The sequence below is a fragment of the Pezoporus wallicus genome, unplaced genomic scaffold, assembly GCF_028554395.1.
Source record: "Pezoporus wallicus isolate ANWC-B61680 ecotype Strahan unplaced genomic scaffold, APGP_CSIRO_Pwel_v1 contig_8649, whole genome shotgun sequence".
In the NCBI taxonomy this organism is placed as follows: Eukaryota; Metazoa; Chordata; class Aves; order Psittaciformes; family Psittacidae; genus Pezoporus; species Pezoporus wallicus.
The window spans coordinates 415,819-437,920 of NW_026639134.1; the positions used below are offsets into that span (position 1 = coordinate 415,819).

At 43.7% G+C, this 22,102-nt stretch overlaps 1 protein-coding gene across 2 annotated transcripts in view; it reads left to right on the plus strand.

Moving 5' to 3' along the window:
- Positions 1-15,425, plus strand: part of SUSD3 (sushi domain containing 3) — a 35,363-nt gene extending 19,938 nt beyond the window's left edge. For both annotated transcript variants that reach the window (XM_057413747.1, XM_057413746.1), the window contains 3 exons: positions 1,036-1,183; positions 4,083-4,244; positions 15,049-15,425. In XM_057413747.1, the coding sequence (XP_057269730.1) occupies positions 1,036-1,183; positions 4,083-4,244; positions 15,049-15,271 (533 nt within the window). In that variant the 3' untranslated portion in view covers positions 15,272-15,425. The remainder of the gene's footprint in view (positions 1-1,035; positions 1,184-4,082; positions 4,245-15,048) is intronic.
- Positions 15,426-22,102: the final 6,677 nt, after the last annotated feature.

The window sequence follows — 22,102 nt, forward strand, 5'->3', positions numbered from 1 at the left end:
CTTACTTCCAGCATCAGATCACTGTGAACACTCAGCCCTGCAGATGTTGTCCCTTCTCCCATTCTGCATCCTTTCCCAAACAGAGGAAGAGCTGTTGTTCACTGCCTGCAAGGTAGAATGCAACTACATGGAACTGTCCCTGCTCTAAAGGACAGTTCTTTAAAGCCATTTCCCCTTCTCAGTATTTGGTTTTGCAGCTCCAGTCCTTGTTAACAATTGCTTATAAATCATAGAATCACAGAATAGTTAGGGTTGGAAAGGACCTTAATATCATCCAGTTCCAGCTCCCCTGCCATGGGCAGGGACACCTCACACTAAACCATATCACCCAAGGCCTCATCCAACCTGGTCTTGAACACTGCCAGGGATGGAGCATTCACAACCTCCCTGGGCAACCTATTCCAGTGCCTCACCACCCTAACAGGAAAGAATTTTCTCCTTATATCCAATCTAAACTTCCCCTGTTTAAGTTTTAACCCGTTACCCCTTGTCCTATCACTACAATCCCTAATGAAGAGTCCCTCCCCAGCATCCCTATAGGCCCCCTTCAGATACTGGAAGCTGCTATGAGGTCTCCATGCAGCCTTCTCTTCTCCAGGCTGAACAGCCCCAACTTTCTCAGCCTACCTTCATATGGGAGGTGCTTCAGTCCCCTGATCATCCTTGTGGCCCTTCTCTGGACTTGTTCCAACAGTTCCATGTCCAATTGCATTTGGGATGCTGACAAAGTTGTGCTTTTTAGCTACTGCAGCACTCAAGGCATTGTGTTTAATTAATTACAGTGATTAAATACTTGTGAACGATTCATGAGTAGCTTATAAAATAGAGATTTTTAAATACCCTAACTGGAGGCTTGCATAGCTCTAAGCCAAAGCTTAGTCTGGTATCTTGGCACAGTCTAACGTGAAAGTCCTTGCGGAGCTACTATTAGCAGAAGTGGGAAGCAGGTAGGTTACAGGATTGTTTAATGAAAATGTGAATGATGAATTCATGGCTTGACCTTAGAAACATGCTTCTGTGTTTGCTTTGCTGCAGCCATATCAAAATATGAGAGTTTTGGATTTAAGGTTGCAGTGATTGCCTCCATCGTGAGCTGTGCCGTCATTCTGCTGATGTCCATGGCTTTTTTAACTTGTTGTCTTATCAAGTGTGTGAAGAAAAGTGAAAGGAGGAGGACTCAAAGGTATGTCAAGAAAAGATTTTTAAAGCCAGGGTAAGACTGTTCATCAGATGGATCCCACTGCTGTGATAGCAGAGAGCTTCAAAGGACTTGATGCTTGCAACACTGCAATGATGTTAACTACTTAAAATCCTTAATTTGTAGGTCAAGCATTAGGCATAGAAAGACTTGGAATTCGAGCGTATTTAGGCACCTAATGTCCGTTAATATCAGATAACCTCAGTGGGTCTGGGCAGATCTGGATTTATCCAGGATTATGCAAAAGCTGAACATACAAGTCTTATTTACTGGCCCAGTCTTTCTCTCCTTGAATTATTTAACCTTGGCTGCATTTTCCCTTCTTCTCTCTCTCTTTCTCTTTTGCTTTTCTTGAGCACTGCTGGGAAAATTAATCTACCCATGTCAAAACCATCAAAAGTCCTCACTGCCTGCAAAGCTGTCACAACATTGTGCTGGAAGGAGACAGGATTTTGTCTTCTGCCTTGATGTTCAGGATTAGAAACAGGCACAGGAAGAAGTAAATTTTACCAGTATAAAAACTCAGTGTGAAGTGTGCTGCATGACCACATCTGGCTATATGCTAAAGCCGAGCCACTGTTGCTCATGTGAGCATCCATCCAAAGTGACCTGCTGCAGGATGCTTTCCATGAGTGCCTCTTTTTGATTTTCCTCTCACTTTTCCTGCTTGTTGTTCCCATGTCTGTATGTAGCTTGTGGAGGTGGCCGCACCTGTCCTGTGGTGCACACAATAAGCTGAACTCTGATTTTCATAGATTCATAGAATGGTTAGGGTTGGAAAGGACCTTAAGATCATCTAGTTCCAGCCCCCTACCTCTTCTTGCTTCCAAGAAGTGTTTGGAGTAAGGCAGAGTAGCAGTGGAGTAGAGGGAGATCAGGGAGGACACAGTGAAGGTCTCTGGTCTGAGCTGTGTTTTATCTAGAGCTGTGAGGGAACCAGCGTAGGGGGGAAATTCTGTCATATTGAAATTTGACTGCAGATACAGATTTTCCCTCAAAAGGATTTTGTGAGACAAAAAAAAAAAAAAAAAAGGAAGTCTTTGGTGTCATTCATGATATTAGGTAGCATGAAATAACTTTTGAAATGGAAGGGTTGATTGGCATTTTTGGAATTGCCACTTTTTGATAAGACTGTTCATATCATAGTCCTTGCTTTTCATTTATTTTAAATGAAGTTTTCTCACTTAGCCATTCACATGACTATGATAACTTGGTATTTTTCTCTTATGAAAGAAAAGCCCTTCACATAAGGCATTTTGACATGGTTCTGTCATCAGGCTTAATGCTATTCCCTTTGCTGGGAGCTTCTCCATTCTCTTCTGCTGTCTGTCCTCCCTTCACGGTCCCATGAAGGAACTGCTCCAACACGGCCTGTCCACAAGCCCTATTCCTGGAGGGGTGCTCTGGGCACTGTAGACAGTGTGTGGCTTGGTAGAAGCTTGGTAGAAAGCACCTGAGATGATGTAGAAACTGTCCATGTCATGTGAGAAAGAGTAACGCATCCCTGTGTGTAATATGCTTGATCTGCAACGTACCAGATGTGGTGGTAGCATCTCTTTTGTTGATGTAGGTGGAAAATGTGGATTGACTTTCAGATGCCCAAAACATCAATCTGAAGAGAAGCTGCAGGCTTGGTAACTTAATGCAAAATGAGAATATTTGGTAGGGATTTAGTTAAATAAGTGTCTCTTAGACCATCTCTGAAAGAAAAGGTAGTCTGTACCCGTGGAGTAGGGAGGATGTCCTCACCTTGCTTTTACCTTTGAAGTCTGCCTGTCTGCTCTTCTTTGGCTCTTTGTCTTTGTCTTCCTTTTTGTTGGTCTAACTAGAAGAGATCACCTCTGCCTACAAATCTGTCTTTCAAGGTACCTGTTTGATGATCTTTAAAGTGCTATCTTATGTTTTATCCTTGCATTTGGAGAGAAGAAGGACAAAGGATACTGAAAATCCTCACATAATTTAGCCTCCTCACAGTGCATGAGCATAGCCACTATTTTCTTTGGTAGGAGCAGGACTGCATCCTGAGAGGACAGAAATGACACCAAAGTCAGCATCCCCAGCTCTCACAATTTTTTAATCTTGTCCCATCAGCTCGTGTGAGTGTCTGTGACTGTGGGAATCTTAGACTTCTTTTACAAACAAGAAAAGAAATGGTGATTCCCCCCCTCACCCCAACTTACAGAGAGCAGCATGAAAAGCACCTTGAGTGCTTCCAAAGGGAAATCGAATAAGCCCTGGTCTTCACAAAGGCAACATTACCATTTTTAAGTCAATTCATTTTTTCAGCCTGCCTGGTGATCCGAACCTCAGCAACAGCAGAACTGCAAAACATCCCAGAAAAGACTTCTTGTTTTTTAATTCTGAAATAATTTGTTCCATAAAGTGGGGATGGGCTGAGGTCTTTTCACATACACAGGATCTGCCCTGACAGGTGTTGCCGATGAAGGTCCCTGAGAAAACGGACATGACATCACACTTTAGGTGACTTTTGCTATTAGCTGTAATCTCAAAACCCACTGAATCATATTGATATCATTATTGGGATTTTGTCCTTGAACTGTCTACAGGTGCTTTTTTTGGTTTATTTGTACGGGTTTTTTTTGAGGAGTGGTTGATAATACTTAAAATACCACTATTGTACAGAATAAAATTGATGCTATTTAAGAACACACCACCACCACCACCTTAAGGTATTTAAGCAGCTATGTAAGTTGCTGGAAGTTTGCCTTGCAGTTGAAGTTCAGCTATGTGTTTTAGTGCAGTCTTCAGTAAACATGGATTTAGATTTAAACTCTCGGGAGTCAGGGCTTTGGTCAGACAAAAGCTCAGAGATACAGCTGTTTATCACAAACACAGTGTTTTGTATCCCTTGCTTTATTCACAGAGATATGCAGCTGTGGTACCAGCTCAGAGCCGAAGAACTAGAGCACATGCAAGCTGCTTACTTTGGGTTTAAGGGAAGAAACAATAACAACAATAAGAAACTCAGGAATAAATCCGTATTCGATGATGCGGCTAAAATGGCATATGATAACCAAGGCTTCTATTAAAATACAGGTAAGGCAGAAAGAAGATACCTTGAAAATGTAGTTTAAAGGGATGTCCTGAGAGAGCAGCTGATGCCAGGGAATTGTAAGGTCTTGTTTTAAAATTACCTGTCTTGTGGGGCATTAATGTTGCCGAAAGGAGAGACAACAGAGAAGCTGAGCCTGACCTCCCTTCTTAAAGCTTCTTCCATCTATCCCCAGTAGTGGTTGGTGAAGCCTGCTCTGCAGGGAACGTTGTACCAGATTAAATGGAGAGAGGTTTTTAATTGGCTTTGTTAAACTGATGCTAAACTCCATGAGGAAAGTCACCGCTCTCTGTGGGTTAGTGGTATCAAAGTGCCAGCTCTCCTAAGAGCCTTAGGGGAGGATGCAGCCCGGGACACTGGCTCAAGGTGAGTGCTGGGTATTACCCTTTATCCCTCGGTGACCGCAGGAGCTCCCTTTGAGCAACCCCGTTGTGTCACCAGGGCGTGCAGGGCAAGCACAGCAGGATCCTCACCCCTGAGGCAGAGTGAGTGTCCCCAGTGAGGGAGACCAGCCCAGCCCCTGGGGGATTCTGGGGAAATGTCCACGCTGAGATGAAGTGTGCGTTGATGGTGGCTGATGCAGGCATTTTTGGGTCAGTCCAAAATCACCTCTCAAGGTATCCCAATGTGTTATTCTGGCTGTGTTGTTGCCAACAAAAAAATCAAGAAAAATAAATAAATCATAGAATGGTTTGGGTTGGAAAAGACTTTAAGATCATCCACTTCCACCCCCCCTGCCATGGGCAGGGATGCCTCACCCTAGACCATGTTGCCCGAGGCTCTGTCCTACCTGGCCTTGAACACTGCCAGGGATGGAGCATTTACCACTTCTTTGGGCAACCCATTCCAGTGCCTCACCACCCTCACAGGAAAGAACTTCTTCCTTATATCTAACTGAACTCCCCCTGCTTACGTTTAAACCCGTTACCCCTTGTCCTATCACTACAGTCCCAAATGAAGAGTCCCTCCCCAGCATCTTTGTAGCCCCCTTCAGACACTGGAAGCTGCTCTGAGGTCTCCGCGCAGCTTCTCTTCTCCAGCCCCAACTTTCTCAGCCTGTCTTCACACGGGAGGTGCTCCAGCCCCTGATCATCCTCGTGGCCTCCTCTGGACTTGTTCCAACAGTTCCATGTCCTTTTTATGCTGAGGACACCAGAACTGCACACAATGCTCCAGGTGAGGTCTCACCAGAGCAGAGCAGAGGGGCAGGATCACCTCCTTCGACCTGCTGGTCACACTCCTTTTGATGCAGCCCAGGACACGGGTGTTTTCTGGGCTTAAGTGCACACTGAAGCCAGCTCATGTTAAGTTTCTCATTGACCAATACCCCTAAGTCCTTCTCTGCATAAATGTGAAATTCTAATTGCTGTTTTGCTGTCATCATTCCTATAAACGCAATCACTGTGTCTTCTATATACCTTGGGTTCTACTTTGCCATCATGTATGACCATATCCTTGTTTGCAATCCTTGTTTGCTTTTAATTCACTGCTCACTTATACAGCTTTTATGTAAATACAGCAGTATTTGTGATTCCTAGCAGTTGCCTGCAGAAAACAATTTTGTGCAGATTTTAAATTTACTTCCATGTCACAGTGCAGCAGAAAACTATATTCTAATGGAGCACTTGCACACAAGTCTGATGGCTGCTTAATCAGTTCCTAGCTTTGGGTGATTGCAGAAAGATGTGTCCAGCTCATTAAACACAGTTTATAACCTCAACAGCTTTTAGAAGACTCAGGATGCAGTTTTTAATTTAGGGTAATTTCAATCTGCTACAATGTTAAAATGTTTTGTGTAAGTGTAATCTGCTTTTAAAACAACATAGATAAAAGGGCTGTAAAGGGCTATAAACAGAGCTTAGTGCTCTGCTGAAGCCTCAAGCTCTGATCTGCAGTAAGATACCAGACAAGTGGTTCTTATCTGTACCGCTCCACGGAGCTGAAGCTGCTGTGTTATACAAACTTCTGTACACCTTTTCTTAACTGCAAGTAGCGGGGAATACACAATTCCTCTGGATAAGTAGCTTCAGTCAGGCCCAAAATCAACAAGTTTATTATACTACATTATATTACAATGTATAAACTTCAGTGGGGAACAGTACACCTGATGTGTTAAATACTGGTGCCCCTGCTCACCTCCTGATGGCTGAGGGCTGCTGTTAATCAAGGTCTGCTTTATTTCCACCATGCAGAGGGGATGTGGTCCTGGCTAATCACTACCCAGAGCAAAATTCCACTGGGAGAGCAGGTGTATTATTAGTCTCTGCACCCCAGAGCTATTTTGCACGTGGAGAACAAGTGCTGCTTCTAATCAGAAGTGGGAATGGCACTGAAACTGTGGCAGACTGAATATAACTGTCTTGAAATTGCTCTAGGAATGGGGGTGACCCTTCATCAGTTTGTACCTTCTTCCTTTTCTTCACTCAAATAAGACTTAGTTAATCAAGGGTAGTAAAAGATGTTGAATTTCTACTGCTTAATTCTGTTAAGTGGATATATGCTCAGGATGATGTGGGAATGCTGCTAACCTATTTCATGCCAACTCTTGAAGACAACAAATGATCTGTCAGCTTTGTGTTTCACTTGCAAGGCTTATTGTTTGTGTGTAGCAAATTAGGCTAAGTTTCTTCATCCTGTGCTCATCCAGCTTACTAGGAGCAGCCGGACAGTGTAAGCAAATCCCTGGCTTATGCTGGGAAGATGAGTGTGGAAAGGACACGTCCACTACTTGGGTTACTTCTGCGGTTCCTTTCCCTGTTTAAGGTGAAGTGGATGTGTTGGCAGCCTGTACTTGGAAGAAATCTCTAACTGTGGGAGTGTTGCTATAGTGGTGGAGCTGTTATAGTATTGATTGTCCAAGGAAATAAAGGCATGTGATGCGGTTGGGAAAAAGCAGCAAACCTGAGGGAATCCAAAGGAAAGATTCTGTATATCGTTGTGTGTATGTGAACCAAAGTGTGTGTCCATGGTCGCAAACAATCCAGCAGATTATTTAACCAAGGCTCCTCAAGGAATGTTCAGACTTGACATTAAGAAGCATTTTGTCACAGAGAGGGTGTTCAGACACTGGCACAGGCTTTCTGGAGAGCTGGTTGATGCCCCAAGCCTGTCAGTGGGGAAGAGTTATTGGCTCAATGCCCTTAATAACATGCTGTAACTTTCGGGCATCCCTGAATTGGTCAGGCAGTTGGGCTAGATGGTTGTCATAGGTCACTTCCAACTGAAATCTATCCTATCCTATTCTGTTCCGATCTGTTCTGTTCTTGTATTAATGTTTCAGACATTTGGAGGACTTTGTGCAGTGCATTGCTAGACCTCTGACCAAATCAGAAAGCCTACTTTGTCTTTCTAATGAGGAACTGTCCTAAGAAGCATGGGAGCTGATTGTTTGCTCCCTGCTTTATCAGAGCTGCAGTACATGTTGTTCTCTGTGATAGAGCCATGGGAAGTGGCTGTGCAACCCACTTAGGAGGGGAAGGCTGAGAGATGAGTGGTGCTTTTGTCTGAGAAGGGAGTGGGTGGAAGCTTGGCAATTTCAGTCATTTTTACAGTAGTATTTCCCTTAAAGAAAACTGTTTTGCTACTTCTTCATGTTACATATAAAGTATCTGGAAGAGTTAGAATTCCTCCACCCTTGAAGAAGACCATTTTAAGTATATCTTAGCCATTTTTTTACTAGAAGAGGATGTAGGTCATGCTGCTTTTCAGACTTAACTGGAATATATTTAGAGATTAACTAGAGATTAACATTTAGATTCACCACTTCAAGGATCAAAGATACAAAGATCAGGTATGCCAATAGAAAATAAAGGGAAAAGCCAACCTTTTCAGAAGGTAAGATATTTGTTATGGTTTACAGAGTCATTTAGGATTAAAAACCTGACATCTGTAAAAGCAGTGCCTTAGTATGCCAATGAGATCATTGTGGCTGAAACAGGGTGACATAACATGGATGCAGAATGCTGATGTATACAAGTTATAAATAATACAGAAGCCGAACTGTTGGACAGTAAGAAGCTCTGGACCCGTTTGTCACATAAAGATCTCTTTCCCCTCATGTTTGAAACATGGAACAAGTGTAATGAATATATAGTTTTGCAGGGAAATGTTGAATTTTAGTGGCAGCTACTGTAATTATAATGAGCCCCATTCTGTCTTCTTCGCTGCTCAAACAAATTGCTTAAAAATGCAACTACAGAGTGCAGTCACTGTTCATGGCACCTCTTTCATTTGGATGCAAGGAATCACACTGAGGATAAAAATATCAATTTTTGGCAGAAAGTCTTACATGCGCTGCAGGCATTTACAGCATGTCTGCTCTTTTAGAATATTTGAAGACCTGACTGATGTTGAGCAGGGAAAGACAAGTTTCAAGGCATGGGGCCACTGGGAGGGATGTGTTTTCCCCAGTGTTGCTTCTCAGAAGTTGAGAGCATAGAGCAGAGATAGGAGGTTGCTGTATGGCGCAGAGGTTTGACACAGATTAGCTGAAGAAAAGGGTCTGCCAGCTATGGGAGGAAGATTAGCTGCAGCTCTGGGCCACAGAGTTAAGAGAAAAACAATGTGCATGAACCTCCAAAACAGCCCCCGGTAGGACTGCTGGGCAGAGGCAGGGCTTGTCAGCATGGGGATATATCCAGAACAGCTCACACAGCCTGACTGCAGTATGTGTCAGGAGAAAAGCCTAAACTCAGGGAACTGTATTCTTCTCCCGTTAACATTTTAAGATTTAGACCACTTCCCAATTCTGCATGGGAATAAAACCAGGACTGTTGGCATCGTTCTTCCAAAGTGAGAGACCTCAAAACAGCAGAGTGCACCACACCTGCCTGGGGTCAGATGGGCACCAGGGCTGCCAGTGTTGCACAGGAGCTGACATTTGAAATGCTGTGCTGTGTTTAAGAGGGTTTTTAGAGATGGGCGTGTTCCTGAGCAGGATATGTTATTTTTGGATCAGTTATCTTCTGATGAAGAATCTTACCTGGTCCTGCAGTAATCCACCTCTGGAATAACTGCTTGGGCAACGACCATCCAAGGCAAACAGTTCTCTTCTTCAGCCATGGGTGAGAGCTTTGACTTGGTCAGATGCCTGAGCAGGCAGTGACAGGCACAGGGCAAAATATCCATGAAGAGAAGGTAAATGACAGCTGTCCTTCCTCTGTGCCAGTTTGAGTAATGTTTGAGTAATTTGGTAGTTTCTGAGAGGGGAATGACAGTAAGAGATGACATTAAAGAAACAGGTGTTGAAAAGAAAAGTGGGGTGACCTTAATGCAGGCATTGGGGTACATCATCCTGTGGATCAGCCATAGCTGTTCCCCAGGTAGATGGTTGGTGCAGGTGGGTTGAGGCAAGTCTGACCTCAGACCCCCCTGCCTGGAGTAAGCCTTGCCTGGATCCCAAACTGAATTAGCAGCCTACTGTTTTCCACTGAGCAGTCCTAGCCACGCCTCCAGGAGAAATCATAAAAATACATGCAATCTAGTGTAACCATTGTGAGGGCAAACAGCAAAGCGTTTTTTGGGATGCAAAGGCATGAAAGAACTGGGCATTCCACTGTTTGATCCATAGCATATTTATACATCTGCAGCATGTGCAGAAAGATAACTGTCCCAGGAGAAACCAGATCACTAGTAATAAGAAAAAACCGAGAGCTCATTTCACTTTGCATCAGCTTCCTCATTATAGTAAAAAAAAAAAGCCACACGTAGGGAAGCCTCTGCTTTCTTAGCTTTTTCAGCATAACAATGCTGTAACCTGTCCTGAAGTAGATACTCCCTTGACACAGTGAAGTGCTCTAATTTTGCAAGGGAGAATTGATGGTACAGTGTTTTCCACCCACAGGGAGAACTGAGTTTAGCCGTGGACTAACTCCTTTTCATCCTCTGTCAGGTAAGAGACCACCAGAAAGAAAGCAGTCCAGCTTGAAAATACATCTGAAGGCAGCGAAGAAATTTGGTAATTCCCACCCCCGCACCCCACCCCGGTGTTAAAGCGTGTGGAATAAGTTGTGCATTCAAAATTTGGACTGTTTCGAGGTGAATTATTTTACACAGCTCTAGGCCAAGTTATAAAACATTCTCTATCATGTAGCTGATCTGACTGCAGGAGTGAGCCCAATGGAAAAGCCCATGTCTCGGTAGGTTTGAAGTCCTCCTTTCAGCTGGAGCATATTATCAAGAAGAAAAAAAAAATCTCTCCTGCAGAAAAACAGGAGTGTGTGTTCTCCCACAGAGATATTTTTAGTACCTGAAATGTTTGTACCAGAGCCCTTTCTGACTACAAGATGCTTTACAAGTGTACCTGGCAAAAAGCAAGTAACGACAATCCAACAACAAAAATGTCCATGTGAAAGGGTTTTGGAAAAAAACTCCAAATCCAGATGCTCTTAAGAGAGGCACCTCAGCATTTGCAGTCAGTCCAAAAACCATATGCAAGGTTTGTGAAATTAGCTCATAGCTTTGGCCTCCACAGTAAAATGAGATGTGTTTTCCTTTTCTCTTTGATTTAGTGGCTATAATGGTTGAAGTTTTCCACTACCTTGTGTAAGGGGTTGCAAGGAAGGTGCAAGTCAGAAACTGATATTGTTCTGAAAAATGTTCATGTCTGTCCAGGCTTGCTTGAGGAGCACGGCTGTAAGCCCAAGGACTGTCTAGCAGTATGGATAAGATGGGATGGAACACTTGGCTGCATTCCTACCTTGCCCTGTGCCCCCTTGAGGCCACTTTCCCAGCTTATTTTCTCCTCTGACCACCTAAGTAGAAAAGATTTAAAAGCTGAAGGATCTGATGCCTTTCCTAGACATAAGGCAGAAGCTCTTCCCTGTGAGGGTGCTGAGGCGCTGGCACAGGGTGCCCAGAGAAGCTGTGGCTGCCCCATCCCTGGCAGTGTTCAAGGCCAGGTTGGACACAGGGGCTTGGAGCAAGCTGCTCTAGTGGAAGGGGTCCCTGCCCGTGGTAGGGGTTGGAGCTGGAGGAGCTTTAAGGCCACTTCCAACCCAAACCAGCCTGTGATTCTATGGCTCTATATAGATTTGATTTACCACAGTGAAAGTGGACAACACTTGAAGAAATACCTTTGTTGAGAGACAAGCTGCTGCAAAGCTGGATGGAAAATGTAAATAGAGCAAGAAAAACCCACTAGGACACTTAGAATATCATCAGAGGGAGAATTAGGGTGGCAAAACATCTTCTGCAACAGTGACTTAGTGCAAGGCTGTTAGAGGGGCTGTGGAAAACACTCTGTGTGGTTTTGAAGGCCAGCGGTCTCACAGAGAACTCAACACTTCACTCCTCTAGAAGATCCACCCATTTGCTTTTACGGTTGGCCTTCCTGTCAGAAGTTGCTTCTGTTGGCCTGGAAGCCCAGGTGTGCAGAGCTCAGCACCACGGGCTCCTGGTGCCCAAGGCTGTGGTGCGTGTGCGGGACTGTTTGTCTGTGCAGGTTGGATATGGCCACCCCTGATCAGCTTCGAGGCTTCAATTGCAGAGAGCCACTGGTGTCTGCTCCCTGGGCTGCAGGAGGAGATGCAGGACCTATTGTCACTGCGATGTTTAATACTTCTCTATATAAAGCATCTGATGACATGACTGCAAAGAGCAAATGACCTATTTGATACAACTGTAGTTAATGAATACAGTTCCTCACATGTGTGGTGGTTGATTGTGTGGCACTTGGGACTGGAGAGAGGCAGTTTTCCTTCTTAAGCTTTCACATAGATCGTCCCATCCTGTGAGTTGTCCCACCTTGAGCTTCTCTATTCATGGAGGGTTTTCTTCCTCTAGTTTGTTATTGTGGTGCTCTGTGCTCCCCACCGCCGTCTTTCAGAGACTAAAGTCTTCCAGCACCTTTTGACATGCATGTTTCAAAGAGAAGTCAGGCAGGAGAAGTGAGCCGCGGTTTAATCTCGGGGCCCTGTCACAAAGAGTGGAAGAGCAAGCTGCTAAGTAAGACTGATTCCTGAATTCTCATCTGAATTGCCATCACAGTGAGCGCAAAGGGGGTGTGCACAGCAACATGTGCTTTTCATAAAGCTTCTATTATTATTTTCATAATGCTTCCATGATTCCCCCAGGGTCCTGTACAAAGTCACCAGACACACAGTAACAAAAAAATCCCCTCCCATCCTCCAGTGTAAGAATCTGTGCTTGGACCCAGTACCAGCACCGGGCAGCGCTGTGGTAGCCCCAGTGCTGTGAGTTCTCAGATGTCCCATTAACTGTGTTTTCCCCTCCAGCTAGGAACAGCTCTCAAGTAACCAAGCAATCAATATTCTTGTGAATCCTCCAAAGCCCATTGGTGGCTGCTCTTCTCCCTAGACAGGAGCTCCATCTTTATCTGTCAAATGAAGTCTGTCCTGGTCAAATGTACTGCACACCTAGCATCCTTGGGTGAGTTTGCATTTCCAGATAAGAGCACGGGGAGGTCTTCTAATCCTCTTACCATGACATTTGAAATAGCCCTGGAAACTCCTGCAAACTGGAGTTCAGGTTAGTTGAAGCACTTGTTAAAAACACACTTACACTTACTCAGGACAAAGAACAGAGCTCTTGAGGATGCAAGTGCAGACTGAAGGCCAGTCCTGACTGATAGCCTTGTAGGCAGAGGAGAGCTCACTGTGTGCTCATCTGTCCCTGTTGACATTTCAGCCCTTTTAATAGCATTTCTCAACCTCCACTTAGGTGGGACTCCACTGACTTCACTGTCCTTCTGATATCCACAGGGCTCAACATAGTGCAGTGAATGGAGGGTGCCTACTGCCACCTCATCCTAGACTTATAGTTCCCAAAATGGGAGGAAGAGGTTGCTTAGTCAGGAGTATAGTTGTCCTCCAGGCACAGTTTTAGCCAGTCGAGGTTTTTGAGTTGCTGGTGGATTGTGGGTAATTGCAGAGATTCACAGTACAGAGTTTTATAGGAGAAAGAGTCAGAATGGGATGAATTCTGCCCAGGTAAAGTATATTTATTGCACCGTAACCAGAACACCCAGATTTGAACTGTAATCCTGGCAGGGCTAGTTGCAAAGGCTGGGGCTACCCCATGCTAAACTTATCCCAGTTCTTCTCCCTGTACAAGCTCTTTTGATTTCATTTTTATTTTGTAACTATTGATACCACCTCAAGAAGAAGGAACTGAGTTCCAATGTACTATTAAAAAATAAGAAATGCGCAGTAGCAAGTGTCTCAGAAGATTTTCTTTCAGCAGTGAGATCTGCAGTGTAACCTCATGTAGCTTTCTTTTCCCTGATGGCAAGGCACAGGGGTTCTCAGATAGGTGTTCTAGTGTCCAGCACAAAGATACCCGAGGGCTTTGGTGCACCAAGAATAAAAGACACAGTTAAAACAGTGCAGGTCAACATAAAGTGTGCCAAATGACCAGGCTGGGGTTTTTTAAGAAATAGATGAGCTTGTTATCCAAATTACAGGTGGGTATATTCTGTTCATCTGAGCACCACCTCAATAAGTATATTGAGATGACAGTGTCTTCTTACATCAAATGCAGAGGAGCTCTAAGATGCCTTTGCATTATCTGACTGTAGCTTATGCCCCAGATAGTTTCGTAATGCAGCTTTCCAGTGAAGAGCAAGATTCATTCTCCTTTACAGGAGATGTATCTGTACTCAGTACCGGAACAGCAAGAGCTTGGTTATTTGGTTTTATCTTCTGTTATTCCCCTGTGGTTTCTATATATGTGCACTTTTTGTGTAGGAACATTTCTGCTGGCTGGCTTTCTGCAGCAGATAACTGCAGAATGTAACTTGTTTCCTGACCAGCTTTGCATGTACAAAAGGATAAGACCACCCCATCCTGACTGTGCAGGATGTGCAGGCTGCTGTGCTCAGTGGTGTCAGTGTGGGGCAGGCAACCTCAGCATCTGCCCTGCATGCAGGCAGCTGCTGTGGAGTAAATGGTGTTTTACAAAAGCCCACATGCTCAGACCAGAGTCATCTGGCACAAACCCCAAAGGGCCGTGTCTTATTTGTTTCTGGTCCACAGAGCCATGTGCTTAAAGCCCACTGTATCTAGCATGCCTCCAGCAGCAGCGTGCAAACACAAGCTGATCCCACATCTCATTTTCCTGTGTGTAGTTTACTGAGCATCTCTTCAGGAATTCTGCCATCTCTGGCTGTCACTGTTCTTCCCACACCATCCACCTCTGGGTGGTTTGCTGCTTGGGGCTGCAGCCTGTCTCCCCACTGCTGGCAGATCTCCTTTCCTGGTGTGGGAAGAATTAATGACCACCAGAGCTGCTGGAAATGCGGAGCCTCAGCCTGCAGTCCCTTCTGGGGGGGCCAGGCAGTAGCCAGACTGGGCAGTCAAGGGTTAGCACAAGGCATGGTGTGACTGCACTGCATCAGCATCACTGGCAGCTCTGCAAATAACACCTCAAATCCTGATGAGCACAACTGGCTCTTGTGATCCCAGCAGTGCTCTGCTAACCAAGCACAGATTTTCTTTCTACACCAGTCCCAGAATTCAAGTATTTGTAAAAATCCAAATAACATAGCATTAAATTGAAGCTGGGGACTCATTTGATGGAAAGCAAACAGCATCTGCCCCAACCCCAAATAACAGCAACATCACAAGTGTTCTCAAGGTCTGCATCAGCTTTTACATAGACACAGTCATTTGCTCCACTGCTGCCAACTGCTTTTAATGCTAGGAGAAGTGAGTTACAGCACAAGGTTTGCAAAATGACTGATGTGCAAATGAAGTGGATGAGGAAGTTCTGTATCTTCACCAGAGCAAATGAAACAGAAATAACTTTTCCTTTACACTTGCAGGTTCCAGGAGGAGTGGACTCGGGACATCATAGCTCCTGGGTGTTGCAAAGACAACAATCATCTGCCTAAGTTGACCAAGAGCAGTAGTACACTGATGAAACAGGCTGTATCGGGACACAACACTGCAGTACAGACAGTGAGCTCAATACTTCTCGTTGAAGTCCATGGACATAAGGACAGTTTTAACAAACTGAGCTGCCAGATACCTGCTGCTGTCTGATACACAACTGCTCCTTTGCACCCAAATGAAATTTGGATAGAAATATGTGCCTTAAAGACAACATAGAGAGTTAATTATTCATATGAATTTGAAAGTTTTCTATATTCCAAGATGGTTATTTAATAAAAATGCTTCAAGTTATGAAAAAAATGAATGTTGAGGCCTACAGTCTATTCTCTATGGTGTGCTACATCTTGTGACCATGGCAAAACCAAAATCTTCTGTACATGCAGAGAGAAATGGTAGCTAGTTTGTATATTTGCCTCATACAAAGTTACTGATAATAAAATTACACATCTGTAAGATTGCAACCTTCTTTTAACCAGTGGTTTTTGTAAGCATTTCAGAATGAAAAATCCCTCATATTTTTACACAGTAGTATAATAAAACTACAATAAAACTTTGGTTTTAAGTAAAAGCCCCTGTTGTTTGGTATCAGGAAAGCCTTTTTGTTGGATCCTCATGCTCTGCATTTCAAGACTACGTGTGATGGCATGCAGCCAAGGCACAGCTCTGGATCCACCAGCTGGTGCATGCCTGCAGGTGGAAAGGTGGTCCGGGCATCACTGCAGCATCCCTATGAGAGCACTGAAGGGTGATCCATTTTTGGGAAAACCTGCCTTCTTTTCCAATTATTAATCTGTGTGAGGAAACAAGGTGGGTTTTTTGTTTTGTTCATTTTGAATAGCTAAGTAACTGATACGGCTCTGATTCTGTTGTTTGTATGCACACACATATATCTTATAGATAGTGTACTGTTATTTTTGTTCAAGTTGCAGCTTTATTTATTCTCCTGTCATCATCTGTCTAATGGATATTGTCACATTCCTGTCATGATGGAAATACGATCTTATAGCAAGCTCCAGTAACTGTTTTATTGTATATCCTGCTTGTTGTGAATCAGGTATCCTATTAAGACCTTCAGTTCTGAAGTTTCAGGTTTGAAATTCAAATTGTTGTAATTTGCTGTCAGGCCTAAAAATGCCCTTTTCCATCCTAGCCACGCTTGGCAGAGATCAAAACCACGTGCTTGAAATTCAGCTCTGTGGAAGCTGCAGCAAAGGAAGGGTTTGGGGATTTTTGTTCCTGTAAGCTCAGTTCTTCTATGCAACAGGTTGTACCCCTGCAATGCACTTCTCAGTATGTGCTGTGAAAAGGAGAATGGAGATAATTCTCATCACTTGTTCCAGTTAAGTTCTCAATTCATTAAATCAATACTAGCCAATGATTACCAGGAGATATGTGTTCTGTGAGCCTTTTGCCTGCAGTGTTTCGGAACCCTGCCAGACCCAACCAGCTTCTGTACCCACATGTGCTCCTGCATCCCATGTTATGCTTTTGCTTCTCTCTACACAGGGCTGGCACTAGCTCCACTGCCTGTACCCAGCTGCCGGCACCCAACACTCAGGGTTGCTGCCAAAGTTGGGGAGGAGGCAGAGGGATCAGAATGTTTTTGAGATGATCACGGAATCACAGTTTGGTTGGGTTGGAAGGGATCTTCAAAGCTCATCTAGTCCAATCCCCCCTGCAATGAGCAGGGACATCTTCAACTAGATCAGGTTGCCCAGAACCCCATCCAGCCTGGCCTGGAATGTCTCCGAGAACGGGGAATTCACCACCTCTCTGGGCAACCTGTGCCAGGATTCTACCACCCTCATTGTAAACAATTTCTTCCTCACATCTCCAGGGATATGAAATCTCTACATAAAGCGATGCACTCTGACTGCACAGTGGCAGCTCTTCTTCACTGCTGTTGTCGGGCTCTCTGGCAGGACAGCTGGGACTGGCTGGGCTCCATAGGAAAGCACTTCTGGGTCATGTTTGAGAGGAGGGCTTGAACAGCAGCAGTGGTGAAACTCTGCAGGTGAGTGAAAATAATAAGAAAATGTGTGAAAGGAGCATAGAGGTGAACAAAGGCTGAGAAAATCAGCCGAACATCTGAGCTGCTCTTATACACATGGCTGAGATACCAGAATTAAATGCAAAGGAGTTAAAGACTTTCCACATAACAAAAAGTACAACTCAAGAATTACTAAGTGCTTGTGGAAGAAATTCTAGCACTAGGATCTTGGCATTGTAAAGGATAACTTGTTCCACGTAGGATACATGAGAAGAAAGGTCTGTGCACTCTCTGAAGTTCAGCATGAAGTGAAATGCTCATTAATGGATGTCTGTGGTTGGAGAACGAAGGGTAAAGGAGCATGGAGCATGGGATGCTGGGTGATCCTGCAGTTAGGAGAAGGAGCTGGAAGAAGTCTACTTAGGGAAATAACAGAGCCATCTTTAATACTAGGTGACGTTATTGGTCTAATTGCTGGAAAAGTGTACAATCATCAAGAGTTCAAATATACAACTTGGTGACTGATTTATGTCTGCACATGGTGGGGAGTGCGGTCACAATTGCTTCTGACTAGAGCAGGGGGAAAATTGTTAAAATCAAAAATGGCGTTGGGTGAACGCAAAAATAAGTGACATCACATTTTTAAGAAAAGGAGGAAGAGCAGCAGAATAAGGAAAATGGACTTCAAAAAGGCAAAATTTGACATACCAAAATAACAAGGACTTGCGCAGAAGCTGATAGATGGTGTGCAGGAGAGCTGGCTGTCACTAGCAGAGGCTGTTTAAAGGCATGCCAGAGAGACCCAATGCAGAGGATAGCAAAGATCTGATACAGCAGCCTTAAGAATGCTGAGAACATGAAAGAGTGGAAAAACTTAAAACATGGAAACATGACAGATGATTGAGGAGCAGCCCCAAAGGGGTGAGTAGAGTTGTTAGAAAGGTCAAAGTGACAGTTCCCGCAAACAAGGGAAATGAGAGAAGATAAAAATATAGGGGAAGAAACAGAGTGAAACTACAGGTAAGGTATTTCTCGGAAAAAGCAAAAATGGACTCAGAGATGACTGCCTATTTTGTATCAGGCATCACCGAGTTCAGTGGTTAATGCAATGGATTTTAACTTGGGGCTAGGATTGCAGTCTAGAATAAAGCAAGAACACCACAAATATTAAGATAAATTTGATTCCATGATGAAATTCATCCTAAAGCACTAAAGGAATTGGCTAAGCAATACTTGAACCATCATCGATACAGCTTCAGGAAACTGAAGAGACAAGGGAGGTCTTAGAAGATGGGAAACGGCAAATCTAACTTTAACAAAAGGAGAGAACCTCAACTACCAGAATGAAGGTGCTTCTCTGAAACCCAGAAAGAGTGTAGGACAAATGATTAAACAATCAATTTGCAAAGAAAGCACATCTCAAATTAGGATGAAATAGAGTTGTAGGCATGGAAGGGAACTACTCTGTTCTACTAGTAATACCATGCCTCACTTTTTAAAAGCAGATAAGGTAAAAGTGTGAAGGGTGGCCCAGTTATGCTTCATCCTGCCTCTCTGAGCTCTTTTGAATTCCCTTCCTCTTCCACATCTCTGCAGTTGCATTAATTGGATTTCATGATTTAGCTGCTGGTGTTTTGATTTTAGTATGTGACTTTAAAATAGAATAATATGATTGCAAGTCACTGAGTGAAAGAAATTCACTTGTTGGGATGCCTGGGCCAGCACACTGTGTGAGAAGGGAGAGCAGTTACCCTGATGAGGCGAATCTGAGTGATGTTTGATGGGAGAAAGCAAAACCTTGAGGTGAGAAGCACACTGATAGCCATGGAAAGCAACAGAAAAGGCAGGTAAATTTACTGTCTCTGTGCCAGAGCCTCAGATTACTATCATTTATTTAGGCGTCTCACACAAGAGGCAGCAAAGTTACAAGTTAAGGAAACAACACCCATACTGTATTTATCAGATTTGCGGCTCAGATCCCTCTGGGTCTGTGCTTAGTTTATGACTGCTGCACCCCCTGGAGCTAGCTTTACTGCTCATGTAAACAGTACTTCCTGTCAGAAGGAAAGTAAGTGCTGTGCAGGAAGGAGATAAAAGCAGCTGAGAATCTAAAAGAGACATTTTAAACCTTGTATTTATTAAATTAACCCTTAAATGTTTGCCAGCCAGTAATTTCAAATGGATTCAGGCTCCCATTTCTGCTACAGAGGACTTGCATTTCCTAGTGTGTTTTAGGGAACTGGTGGGTTGCACTCAAAGAACAAGTTAAAATGCTTTGAACTGCACAAACAAATATATGACAGACCCCTCCCTGCAAAGATTCTTATAATTTAATTGATTATGTGACAGTATAACAGGATAATTCTTCACAGGTTTAAAAACAGGCAACAGTGTTTATCAAAGGCATTGCTTATTTTGCATTCCTTTACATGTATCTGTATGGTATCACAGAGTATAATGTTGCCAGATCCTGAGAGTTTTGTCACAAGTCTCATATGACATCTCTTACTTTCTTAAGCCATAAATGGTAGAGTTGGATGAATAGGTGAAAATCACAGCTTCTATTTAAAAGTGTCTCACACTTGTATTTGAAGGGAGAACTTTCAGTCCTGAAGTGTCAAACAACAGAAGAAACACACAAGTTTCTTATGTTTCTTTGACGCTAATGACATCAAGGCCAGGTAGGACAGAGCCTTGGGTGACATGGTCTAGTAGAAGATGTCCCTGCCCACGGCAAGGGTTTGGAACTGGATGACCTTAAGGTCCTTTCCAACCCAAACCATTCTGTGCTTCTATGACATGGTTTGGGGGAGGCCTGACTCATGATTCACCAATACTTGAAGCTGTGAGATGTTTATATGATCTTGACACATCTTCTATGGTTGAAAGAAAGACTACATTTTGATCCGGACAGAACAATAAAGCTTGGGATGGACACCAGAGTATCTGCCGTAGAGTTAACATTGCTGTCATGAAGGCTTACACACGGATTTTTAGCCATGCAAGCCTTCTCCTGGACACCTGCCCCTCGGGTATTATCCTGAAAGTCTAAAAATGTTTTCCTCAGCATGTTCTGCTGCTGTCAGTCTAAGTTCTGGTTAGACTGCAACTGATGGAACATGATAACCTGCAGGAGATAGCCAACACTATCTGAGGTAGCACGGAATGGGAAGGCAGAAATCGCTGATCACTCCAGACGTTTGCTGTATGAATGGGATATAAATGACTGATGGTTTGGGATGGAGAAGAGGCAGAGATCTCCAACAATTTTTCTTCCAAAACATCTCAATCATTAGTGATGCCTTGGAAGCGGAGTAACTCACTGAATCTGCTATAGTAGATTACTGTCAGATGTAAATCGCTTTTGCAACTATTCATTTATTTGAAACAATGTCAAGCAGCACAACTTTTTTACAACTTTAATTAAATGGCAGATGCAATTAATTTTTCTGCTTGGAAGGACCAAGAAGAAAACTTGGTTGGATGCCAGCTGTTAGCTTTTGGGATGACTTACAGTTGCATCCATTCATAACATTGATAGCTCAGCAAGAAGCTGTTAAACTGTGATACATATTTTATTTTGTTGAGGGATTTCTTAAGTGTTCTGTGGAAGTTTCAGGAAGAGCTACATAAATGCTACCTGATGGCATCTAATATAGTTTTTGGCTGCAGAATTTACACTGTATTTACCATAGTGCAGTAGTTTTTGTGCTCAGAAAAGACATCTGAGGAAAGAGTAGAAACCAACGTCACAATGAGTACCTTGCAGGGGGAGGACCTCCAGACAGACCTGAGAACTGCATGTTCCTCTGGCTTGCTTCAGAAAGGTGGCTACACTCACTGGCTGTGCCTATAGGACTTCAGTACATTCAGTTACTCTTGATAAGTTTAAGAACTTTTTTGGGGTTGGGAGTAGGGTAGGCTAACTCATGGATGAGAAGTCCAGAAAACCTACTGTTACATGCTTCAGATACCCTTGGGACTTTTTTCACCAAGTCAGACCACAGGCAAGAGCTGTAAAACAACCTACAACGGGTCAAGCCAGGTTTCTCTGCGGCATGTTAATAAACTCTTGCTGTGGAGTGGAACAGTACCTTTCAGATTTTTGAAAGTTATACCTCATAATACATGACTGTAAAATCTGATCAAGCCCTGTTCTCCTAAAAGTGATCCAAGAAACCTCATTTGTTTCTCCTTTCAGTAACATGAGCAGGGGTTCCTTTCTACTTATTTTTTAACAACTATTATGGAGAGACGATTGACAGAGCCAGTGTTGAAAGGCTCGTGTATAATTAATCCACAACCATAGCCATTTCTATTGTCACAGCACCCAGAACCTATCAGCTGGTGGGAACAGTGTACAGTCTCCAGCAGCCTCCACATAAAGATGTTTCACAAGTCACTCTCCATTCCTAGCTAATGCTCATGCAGTGATGGAAATACAAAACTCCTCTGGCACAGCAGTGAGGCAGTGAAAGTTCATCTGGTGTAATGCAGAGCAGAAGCAGCTTGTTCCCCAGATCCCTCATGCTATACTTACATGTGTGTTCAGGCTGCTCTTGTTTTCAAGGTCAAGGTTAAATGGGAATACTCACAGTAGTGTTTCCCACAGGAGGCATGCTGCATCTATGACCCCAAGTCTGCAGTGGCCTCTTGGATTCATGCTCAGATGCTGGCCTTGGATTCATGAAGCCCATGAGTTGTATGCTGGCTGCACACCATCCTTTCTGTCCTTCCTGGCACATGGTGGTCAGGTGAGGCACTGAACTGGCAGGGAGGTGGCTTCCATGCGAGGACACTGTATGTAGACAAAGTGGCTTTGTTTTCTCCCTGGAGCTCTGTGAAATGTCAGTTTGCCAAATCTGGCAGCTGTTCTTTTGCAGACCTTTTTTAACAGGAGGATGCTCAAATTACTTTATTTGCATCCTGCCTTCAAAGAATTTCAATGTTTTGGAGTTTTTTAGGGGGAAAAAAAAATAGTTCAGTATTTT